At 28.2% G+C, this 11932-nt stretch overlaps 1 protein-coding gene across 9 annotated transcripts; it reads left to right on the forward strand.

Annotated features, from left to right (window-relative positions):
• The first annotated feature begins 704 nt into the window (after positions 1 to 704).
• On the forward strand, positions 705 to 4074 carry LOC145959004 (ATP-dependent Clp protease proteolytic subunit 2, mitochondrial-like). Of its 9 annotated transcripts, XR_014434607.1 has the most exons (5): positions 706 to 1325; positions 2513 to 2633; positions 3052 to 3174; positions 3310 to 3385; positions 3610 to 4074. XR_014434607.1 is itself a non-coding variant. In XM_083076870.1 (2 exons), the coding sequence occupies exons 1-2, from the start codon at positions 1028 to 1030 to the stop codon at positions 2551 to 2553; spliced, it is 339 nt and encodes a 112-aa protein (XP_082932996.1). In that variant the 5' UTR covers positions 705 to 1027; the 3' UTR covers positions 2554 to 2634. The 9 variants fall into 9 exon arrangements, 1 of the variants encoding a protein (XP_082932996.1); XR_014434608.1 differs by lacking the exon at positions 3052 to 3174 and having other exon boundaries at positions 705 to 1325; XR_014434603.1 differs by having other exon boundaries at positions 3052 to 3385.
• Positions 4075 to 11932: the final 7858 nt, after the last annotated feature.

Below are 11932 nucleotides of genomic sequence, written 5' to 3' on the forward strand. Positions count from 1 at the left end.
GTTAAATTTTTTTTTTTTTATAAAGATCAATCCAAAATTTATTTATTTTATTAGGATGAAAAATAGTGTTTACAAAATCTAGAAAGATGAAAAATAAAGAAAGAAATTCATAAAATCAAAATCAAGACTTCTTAATTTTATAGAAACTAAAAATATATATTAAAATATAATATCATTTATATTTTTTTATTAGTAATAAATAAATTTATGTACAATTTTAGTCTCAAACTATATATTTAATAATTTTCATTCATATTTATGACACTAAAAGTCATAATGGATTAAAATAATATTTTTTAAAAAATACAAGTAGGATGAAAATAAGTTAGATCATGCCAAACTTTATATAAATTATATTTATTTTATAAAATTAAAGTCTAAACCTGAATTATTATTTATTATATAGTCTTCTACGACTTAACTTTTTTAAATTTTGTCTTCTTAATTTGTTAAAGAATTTATTTCATATTAAGAACGTCAAATACACAAAAAAATCAATAAATAAAAAAATACATTTTTAAATACCATGTGAAATGTATAACCTATTTTCATAATTACAAAGACTAAAAAAAAATTTAGTTATAAATTTAAGAGATAAAAGACAAATTTTAATTAATTAATGAATGATTTTAATATAAATAGTTGTGAAATGGGCGGGGTAGGAAAATAAGGAGGAGTTGGGAATACACAGCAACAACAGGAAGTACAGTAACAGTTTTGGTGATAGGGTTTGAGTGCGCGATTGTGTCACTTTCGTCAAAATAAGTTTTGGTGCCAAAACTCTCCGCACACTAAAAATCCATTTTAGTTTTTTCCCTCTCATTTCAAACCCTTTCTCTCTCTCTTTAAACGCTTTTCACCTACCCTCCTCTTCTTCCTTCTTTCAAAAATCAAAACCCTAACTCCCACACCAATTTTTTTTCCCTAATTTAAAACTCCAACGCTTTCTCATTCTCCCAATTCAACGCGCTTTCCTCACCGAAATCGTGCCTAATCGTTGTGTTCCGAGCGAGAGGGAGAGGGAGCCATGAGAGGCCTTGTGTGGAGCACGAAAGCGTTTGCTCGGAAGTTGCTGTTCCATGGAATTGGAAGGAACGCTCGTTCATACAGTATCGTCCCAATGGTGATCGAACACTCTTCCCGAGGAGAGAGGGCTTACGACATCTTCTCGCGCCTTCTGAAGGAGCGCATTATCTGCATCAACGGACCCATCTCCGACGACACCGCTCACATCGTCGTTGCGCAGCTCCTCTTCCTCGAATCCGAAAACCCTTCCAAACCCATCCACATGTACCTCAACTCCCCCGGTGGCGCCGTCACCGCAGGTACCCCATTGCACACCCTTCTTCAAAATTCCATTTTTAGGGGATCCCATTTTGCAAAACCCTAATTGTCTAAAAAAATGAGAAGGGACACTTCTGTGATGTGTAAAAACTGTGCCTTTTCTTTTTCTAATATGTAATTGATGTTAATTGTTCAATGGGTAAAAGCTACATTTTTCTAATATATAATTGTTTTAAATTAATTGCTCACATTCTCTTTATTTTATAAAACAATAAAAAATGCAGACACTCAGGTAAATTGGTCTCTGATTCTGTCTATTTGCTAGTATGAACATGTTTGGGTGAAAGAATCATTTATAGCGTGAAAAACAAGAGAAAAAAAAATGAAATAAGTTAGTCCATAAATTAAGCTTTTTGTGTTAACTTATCTAAAATGTTATTTTTAACTTGTGAATAAGTTAATTTTTAGTTTATGGAGAAACTTATTTTGATTTTCTTTTCTATATATATTTGATTGTTAATTTGTGTGTGAAAAGTAAAATCTTGATATCATTTGAGTATCAATGTATGAGAAAAATTGATATATTTTTGTCATGTCAGTATGTCACCATTTCTTTATATGAAAAATTGGCATAGTGATTAATCCTATGATCGAGAATCATTGTAGGAGATTGATGGGGAAGGTTTGCCAATCAAATATGTTCAACCTTAATTGCCATGCTCTTAAATGGATTATGGTTTTGTGTTTCTTGCATATATTTTGGATGGAAAATTGTGAACTATTGAGATAAAGCTTAAAAACTTAACAAGCTTAACAAATGTAACAAATATTGGTATAATTTCAAATCAAACAACGCTTAAATGCAATTACTCTTTTTAATTAATATTTATGCATTGTAATTGGGTATTTTTTTCATATAAAACTTGATATATTTATATTCCATGGTAAATAAATTTGCCTAAGTCAGGGAAAATTATTACAATGAACAAAAATATTTTATGTAAAAAGTAAAGTTAAAATTAGTAATGAAAGTGTAATATTGTTGTGGACATTAACCCGCACGTTGCAGGGTGAGAAAATAGGAAGTTAGTTAAATAGCTTAATCGGCCTAAACAAAGTGGACCCAGGCGTTTAACTATAGCAAGATAGTGGTTGACTGGTTGTTGTGTTTCTTTGGCTATGTTCTTAATTTTTTTTCTTTCTCTAAATGTTTGTGTTTGTTTGACAGGGAGCTGGGCTTTCAAATCTTGGCAACACGTGCTTTCTTAATTCTATCCTGCAATGTTTTACGCACACGGTGCCTCTAGTGCAGGGTCTTCGTTCCTGCATTCATTCTTCTCCTTGTGATGGTGAGTTACCTTTGTTTGAATTTATCTTTGATGCTTTTTGCGTGTTTAGTTTTGGTTTATTGAGTGATATATTGTGGTAAGGTGTAACACTTATTAAGTTTATAGCAATGCTTTGCTTTGTTTGCTTATCTTAATTCTAAGTGGCCATGCTGATATTTTCCTCGTTTGATTGTGTTTTCTATGCTGACTTACTAACATTCTTTTTTATTTCTATCCTATTTTGCTGATCCATTACCGTTTTTCAATAATTATATATTTGCTTCCATTTAGGCATTTAGGCCTATGCAGCTCGCCTTGTACGTGCCTTGTCTCTTTTGTCTTGTCTTTTTTTTTTTTTTTTTAAGTTTTTGCTGTTATTTAATTACCTTTTTATTTTAGTTTCTGACTTGTAATTTATTTTATTTTTGATCTTGTGAAGGTGAGATTTATCAATTTTGAAAGAACGAAACTTCCTGAATAGTCGTTGTCTTATTGGGAAGAGCTAATTTAGGAAGTTGTTTGCTTGGATTGAACAAGATAAATATAAATTTCAACATGTCTGGTAAATCCCTAACAAGAAGAATAAATTATAAATGTACAATTTATTCATTTTCCTTTCTGTACTTTGCTGGCTTCTGAGGCTCGATAAGTCACTTGTCATCACTTTGTTTATTTTTTTTTGTACATTTTAAAATAGCTATAAATAATCAAATTTCCTGCTCAAGAGCACAGAAATTGATCAAGCTCAAGTCTTTTTGGGATTTGAGTGGAGGGTAAGTGTTTAAATTCGTTTCATTTTACTTATAGACTCATTTTTATTGCATGTAATTTAGTCAAAACTTCATTACCCTTTTCCAGCTTTGTAATGGAGTTAACAGATTGAGATTCATTTGATCCTGAGTATCGTTTCTTTTTTGTTTCAAATAAATTTTGGAATTTGATCATGCTCTTGTGAATCTGTGATTTTGAATTTTGTTGTATCTTTGCGTTGTTCCAGGAAAAAGTGTTGTTAAAATGCCTGAAAAACCTGACACTGATGATTGGCGCGTAGAGCGTGGCATAAGTTTCAGGGATCCGTAGGAAAAGGAATTTGTTTATACGGGTTGAACTCAGGGAGGATGATGGTGATATTCGTAGGCAGCCATTGGAGGATGATGGTGATATTCATGGCCCAAGCTATACTTCCTTCTTATTTGTCTTGGGTGACTCAATCTTAATTTGATAATTTTCCCTTTGGTTATATTTAAATATTTATTTTATTATTTAATGATAGCTCTTGGTATATCGCTTTGCATAGTGAAACCAAAATGTATTGATTGCCATAGAAATCTTAATTACAATTTTAATGACCATGGTATTGATGCAAGCTGGGATCTAAAATTTTACATCTGATGAAAATATTTACTTCTTTTTGTACTTGCGTGGCATGCTGATTTTAATGACCATGCTGATTTTTGTACTAGCTATTCGTTTTGGATTCATTTGGTTCTATGTTTAATTACTCATTTTGTTACCAAGTTGTTTAAAGCGTTGAGTGCTCATGTAACGCTTAAGGTCATATATGTACATGTATTTGTATATGGTTGGTGGCAGTTATCCTTTATATTGAAATAAATCTGGATGAATGTGTTGGGTTTTGACTTGCATTTTAGAATTAGTTATTGTTAAATTGATTATGTTTCATGCTTTGCTTTCATATGAGGCTATATTTGAAATCTGATATTCAATCATGCTGGAGATGAAAATTAAGGCTATTAATTTAGTCATCTATGAGAGGATATATATAGAAGAGTAGGTTTCCCATTAAAATTGGAAGAATCTGTAACTTGAAAAACCAAGACTTATCAATATTGTTTTCGATGCAGTAAAGCACCATCTTTTTATATGTTAAAATATTGTGGTTTGTATACTTGTCCTTTTTATTTTTCTTTTAAATTCAAGAGTGCATCTTGCATACTAGATGATTATTTCTTTTAATGGTTTGCAATTTAGTTTACGTTTATCTTTGTTTGGAGTAAAATATGGATCAATTTTTTTTGTAGCAAAGGAACTTGTTTTATTTTTTATTTTGGTATGAGTGTTATTGTTTCATTATTAAACAGGTTTAAAATGAAAATGAAAATGAAAATATATAGTGTTTAAGGTATAAAATTAGCGATCATGTCTAAAAATAAAGTAAGCCTAGCGACAAAAAAATCAGTTTTTTTCTTTAAAAAAAAAAATAATTATGTTTAGCGACCGATTTAACGACCGAAAAAAAAATTAATTTTTTATTATAATAAAATTTAGCGACCGATTTAGCGACCGAATTGAAAATTATTTTTAAAAATAATAAAATCTAGCGATCGATTTAGCGACCAAATCAGAAATTATTATTTTTTTAAAAAAAATACACTTAGTGACCGATTTAGCGATTGAAATAAAAATTATTTTTTTAAAATAATAAAATTTAGCGACCGATTTAGCGACCGAAATTAAAAATAACTTTTTATTTTAAAAATTGTTAGCGACCGACTTAGCGACGGAAAGGAAAATCATTATTTAAAAATAAATAACACATTTAGCGACCGATTTAGCGACCTTTTTTTCGGTCGCTAATTTGGTCCCCATATACTATGGCGACCATAATCGTAGTGACCAATTAGCGACCGAAAATTTCGGTCGCTAATTAGCGACCACCAGTATTTCGGTCGCTAAATAACTTTGCGACCAGGGTTTTTGCAACTACTTCAAATCGGTCGCTAAAGTAAATAGCGACCGATTTAAGTAATTTAGCGACCGATTTTTGTGGTCGCTAAAATCCTTTTTTTTTGTAGTGATTGTTTGTGTTTGACTAGTTGGTTTGCATTCTTACATCGTGAGTCAAAATGAAATGTTTCTCACTCCTCTTGTTTTGTGTTGCTCTTCTTATATGTTGTTATAGGTGATATTCAACATGATATTGAGGCTGTTGGTGACAAGACTTAGTCTTCATAGAAGGGTTATGCTCTAGGACACATGGCACCAAGGAATTAGTTAGGACTGGTTAGAATTTGATTTATGTTATTTAATTTGAGTAGTTTAATTTTAATTCCTTTATAATTTAACATTTTTGCTAAGTCTAGTTTATGTTAAAATGTGATTCTTTCTACCTGTATGAATTTTGAGTTTCTATTTTTTTTATATTGAGATATTGTAGTTTATATTATAACGTGTTATGGTATACAAAATAGAGAGTGTCATAATAAGAACATTTTTATCTTTTAATCGTATCTAAATTAATAAATTTAAATATATTTTTTAGTACAATAAGATTTTTAAGCTCTTGAATTAATTGTATAATCACACTTTAACACACTCAAATACATTACTTTTCTATCACATAATTTTACATAAGTGATTTGTCTTATTTGTAGTAGGAATACGTCATTATAGTGTGCATGTCTAAAAACAAAGAAGTTTTTGGTTGGAAGTCCATTATGTATAAATGCTTCATTCTTCTTATTGTTTGATATTTTTTTTATAGTTTTACCTTAAAAAAATAGTTTATTGAATAATACAATATTATTCATGTTAGTGTGATTTTCATTATTTTGTTGATAGACTTCTACAACTAATTTGCTTAATTGCATTGAGTATGATGTTTACATTTTGTATAATATTGTGTACTTTTTAATTAAATATTTTCGACTGAAGGTAAAATGACCATCTTTTTGTGACATTATAATAATTCATAAATTTCAATTTTATTTATATCTAATATAAAATTTTGCATTGTATTTGTTACTTTTAACATGTCATCTTATTGTTTTGTTTTCATTTTAAACAATGTTTATTTCACTAGTAATTAAGAAAAGAAAACTCACGTGCGTATATATGCATGAGTTACTTATTGATTTTATTAAAAAATTAAAAAATTTGTATTGATTGCATTTTTATTTATTTAATCCTTATCATTTATGATATTTTTTTATTAATTTATTATTTTTAAAAATTTATATTGTCTTATGAAATCTCCTAAAATCCTTTTTAACTCTTATAAATTCTTATGATATAAATTTACATTACAAAATATTGGTTATAAAGTTTTTTAAAAATATATAAAAATAATAATTATATTCGTACGAAGTTTTTTAAAATCTAAAAAACATTCTCATGCTAAGATATCTTATAAAATTTTAATCCAATGCATTTCCTAAAATCAATAGAATCGTATATATTAAAAGGATTTAATTTCTACAAATGCTTGAAATTTCTATTAAAGAAAAAAAAAACAAGCATGTCAAAAAAATAATATCGATTATATTGAAGAAAAAAAGTCCATCTTTTCAAAATTAAACATGTAAAAAAACTAACTTGGAAATAGTTTACTGTAATTGCTTAGAACTGATTCTAATTTTGTAGATTTTATTTATAATAGATATTATTAATTAAGAAACTCTAACTAAAACTTTAAGGAAGCGTTTGGTAGAGAAGTTTTTTCATAACTAAAAATCATGATTCTTAGAAGTTACAAATCTCATAATCATAATTCTTGGGAATAGCTAAAATAAATTTGGTTACTTATAAAGGTTCATGAGAATATTTATATAAAATTTATAAAATATTCTTTATTAAAATAATCTCATTAGGTATATTTATTTACTCAAATCTTATTACAAATATGACATTAAATTATTTTAAAAAGTTGAAAGCTTATATTTAAAATTATTTAAATACAAAATTCAATAAAAAAAATAAACAAAGAAAAGTTTTACATAATCAATAAGAAGAAAAAATATATTGTTTCATATTATTCCAATAAAAAAATATATGTATTAACAAATACCATTAAATTGTAGAAGCAAAACAAACTTTAATAATATTATTAAAATTGGCAAGGTTAATAAATAATGAGATACAAGAAAAAGAGAAAGAGAAATAAAGATATGGGAGGGAGAGATAGAGGGAGAGTGACAGAGAAAGAGGGAGAGGGAAAGAGGAAGAGGGGGGAGTAAGAGGAAGAAAGATAAATAGAAGGAGAGAGACAAAAAGAGAGAGAGGGAGAGAGAGGAAGGGAGGGGGCTTGATGTGACACCCTATACCCCGCATACCATAACACATAAATAATAAAATTTTGAAGAACATAATCTTTCATAATAAAAATATCAAACGTATTCAGATAGAGAGCATCACATCCATGACTTAACAAATAACATAATCAGCGGAAATTACAAAAGAAATAAGGCTAAGGTTTTCAAAATAATTTAATAGAAACAACATCCTAATCTAATCCTATCTACGCCCCGATGTCACATATCCTGTCAGAGCAAAGCCCAACACTGAAGCCTAAGCTTCATCACCAACATCCTCAACCTCATGCTGATGATCACCTGTATAACAACCAATGAAAAATAACACAAAAGAAAAAGGAGTGAGAAACATCTCACTCTGGCTCACGGTGTAGGAATACACACCAGATAACCAAACACAAACAAGACATGTATATGTACATAGCATAGATAGGTTAACAACAATATCACATTCTACTCATCAAAGACATAAAAATATCAAGTTAACATATAACATTAAAATGCACATGTAATGGACACGAACTACATATTATCATGCATGTGGCGCCAGTAACACATCACATGGTGTATTGCCGCTAGCAACACATGAGAGTAGTCTAGGAGTACATGCCGGGTCACACCTTCTACGCACTCTCACTAGAAGGACATACTACCAGGCTAATCCCCAAGCTTTTACACAAGGGGGTCTTCCCTGGCGTTGTATTCCATATCGTACCCTTAAAAACATTTATGCAAATGATGCATGTAAATCAAAACTCTATGCATTCTCATATCACATTATCATGTCTAATTATCACATATCCTCATATCTCATGTCTCATATTCACTTTTCACATTATCTCATCATATTCACATATTCTCCACAGAGCACTTTAACTCATATCAAAACTTGTCTATTTGCGAAATTAAACACATATTCGTACATCTCGTCCAACAAGGAACATAACAGAACAATCAGAAAGCAAAACAAAAAACATTCATATTTTGTCAATTTCTCATAGGGTTCTCTTAGGAACCCACAGAGCACTCTAATTCATACAATAAACATTTAAAACAATATAATTTACTCATATAATTGCCTTTTCAAACAATCTCCTTTTACAATCACCAATGCATTCCCTTAGGGTTTCCCATAGGAACCCATAGAGATCTCAAATCATACAATTATTTACCTATAAGAAGAGCAATAGATGAAACAGATATAATTGGGAAAAACCCCTCATACATGAGCATACAACAAACATTGGATTGGGGGCCAATCCCACTACCCAACATACATTCCCACACCTAGAGCGAGGTTTCTCACTCTCCCCTTACCTGGACAAGCAGAAGATGAAGCTAGAGCAAAATATGGTTGATCTCCTTCTCTTGGTTCTCCTTGGTCTTCAGAGAGTGTGTCCATGAGGATTGCCAGAGTTTGCTATTTATAGACGTCAGGAGTGGCCAAAAAGGCCCATTTCGGATCCAGAACAATCTGTTCTTGACTCATTCATCATGTGTAAAATTCACATCTAGAACGACCCGTTCTTAAACCAGAATGACCCGTTTTGGGGTTGAGTTTAACTCATAACAGCCATGTTTAGAATGACCCGTTCTTAAATTAGAATGGCTCATTCCCAACTAGGATTACAAACCTTTTGTGGTTTGGAACGCCTCATTCCAGTTTGGAAACGACCCGTTCTACGCTATTAAATCACCCTTATTGGGCTTTGGGCCTTCATATAATTTGTGAAAATCAGGGTGTTACACTTGAGAGTGAGAGGGATAGAGAAATAAAGAGAAATAAAGGAGAGAGATTTTCAATTTCAAAAAGGGATATTGTGGTATTTTTATACACATAAAATTTTTCTTCTAACTCAGTTGGGAAAGTTGGATTCTCATTTCCCATCCCTCTCATGAGAAGATTTTTATGAAAAAGAGATAAAAATAATTCTTTTCAAATTACATTTCTGAGAATATTTTTTAAATAACTATCAAGCATGAAAAATCAAGATTTTAAATTTATGATTCTCACAAAAGTAAAAGTATTCTATGTACCAAATGTCTGGTATGGAAGACTTAGATATTAATGTTTTCCAATTCATTTTATATAAATAAATTAATTATTTATATATTAAAGGAGATATGCACAATTTCTTGTCCTTTACATTTTCCTTATCGAATATAAATGTTAGAAAATATTTTTTTCCAATAAATTAAGGTACGAATTTAAATAACACAAATATTTTACTAAACAAGAAAATATTATTAGAATTATATTTAGTTAAGGAATTAATAATTTCTAAAAATAATGTAAATTCTTATTAAATAAGAAGTTCGTATAAGTAAAAAAGTCTTGATTCAATCGACCAAAATTTATAATTACCATAATGATTTCAAAATTATATTCTTACAATTTTTATTTTAAGAAAATGAGTTACTTTCTTTCATTTTACAATACCAATGAAATATTAATTATATATATTTATTATATCCTTAATTATTTATTAAAGAATTATATATATATATATATATATATATATATATATATATATATGTGTGTGTGAGAAAGAGAATCTAATCTAATTAATATTAAAGATATAAAAGACATAATAGAAAAAGTTTTATTATAGTGTTTTCAAATATTTTAATCAGATCCATAGTCCAGACACATTAGAATGAAAAGGTTCCAAAAATTTGTACGTGTGAAATTGTGTAATTAATGATAACTTAAAGGAGTTAAATTATACTACTTATGCTAAAAAATACATCTACTTTTTGGTAACTTGTAATTTAAGAACTTTATAGTAAAACGTACTTGACAAATAATTTAGGAATGAGTAGCTTTTTGAAAAGTTTTCCGGAAAGTGAGTGAAGACAAAATATATTAAAAAGTCTTGTATTAATTTATAGGAACAATTATTGATCTAAAATTGATCTAAAGGCGTTCATACATCTCAATGAATTATTATAAAGAGTTGTGTCGTAAATTGTTAAAAAACACTCAAAAATTATTTATAGTTTAAAAATCTTATAATTAAATCACTTACAAAAAAAAAATTAAGATTTCTTTCACATTTAGATTTAAATTATATCTCAAATTTTCAAACTCTGATATATTTTCAATTTATATCTATTCATAAAAATTAAAAATTAAGAAAAAAAATAAAAAGTAGAACTTTTTATCTATGGAATTTTAATTTTAATTTAATATTTCTGTTAATGCAATACACAAAATTAATATTTCTTTTATACTATTAAAATTTACAATAAAAAATCTTTAAATATATAAATAGCTGTTGAAAAAAATAAAGATTGTTTCGTGCTTAATCACGGTATTTCAACTTAGAACTAGTATCTTTGTGAAGCTTTTATTCCATGATGAAAGAATGTCAAATAATTGGAATTTGTGTGGAAAATTAATTGTAAGGTTGGAATAAAAATATTTACTCGCGCAACAAGAAGTTGACACCATTGATCTTACTAACAAATAGTTATGTTTTATTCTAACATATTATTTTATAATTTTATATGATTATTTACATATAATCAATATATTTTCTAATATTTATATTTTGTGTATTGTACAAAAAAAAATATTAAATTAAAATTTAAATCATGTAGTTAAAATGTTCTACCTTTTTATTTATTTTTTTCTTAATTTTTTATGAATAGATGTAAATAAAAAAATATCAAAGACTTTAAAAGTTGAAATGTAGTTTAAATCCTGACACTACAAAAAAATTGTCATGTAATAACACAACTTATATTGACATAATAAATGTCACTAAAAGATACTTTGACCCACACACTAAATACATTATATGTTAGTATATTGTTAAAAAAATGTTAGTATAGGTTATAGTGACATATAAAATATATGTTGTTAAATCACATTCAAAATTAACACTTAAATTGTATGTAATTATATGTCAAATAGATATATATCAACATATATTATACCTCTAGTAACATTTTTTGTATGTCACTCACTATATGTAACATTTTTTGTAATGTGATTGTAAAAAAAAAATTTCTTCAAGTTTTGGTGTAATTAGTATATGAAAATATATCAAGAATTTAATTAAAAAAATTAAAAAACAAATGAAAATAAAAATGAATGGTTTTAGCATATTAAATGGTGATTGTCATGTACTATCAACATAAATTATCAGAGATTGATGACATTATTAGTACATGGACATAATGTACGATCAACATTTTGTGGTGATTGCTATAATAATATATCATAACATTATGTGTGTGATTAATATATTAAAATTAAGGATT

This window comes from Cajanus cajan, chromosome 6 (assembly GCF_000230855.2).
Source record: "Cajanus cajan strain Asha chromosome 6, NIPB_CcT2T_4, whole genome shotgun sequence".
Taxonomy (NCBI): Eukaryota; Viridiplantae; Streptophyta; class Magnoliopsida; order Fabales; family Fabaceae; genus Cajanus; species Cajanus cajan.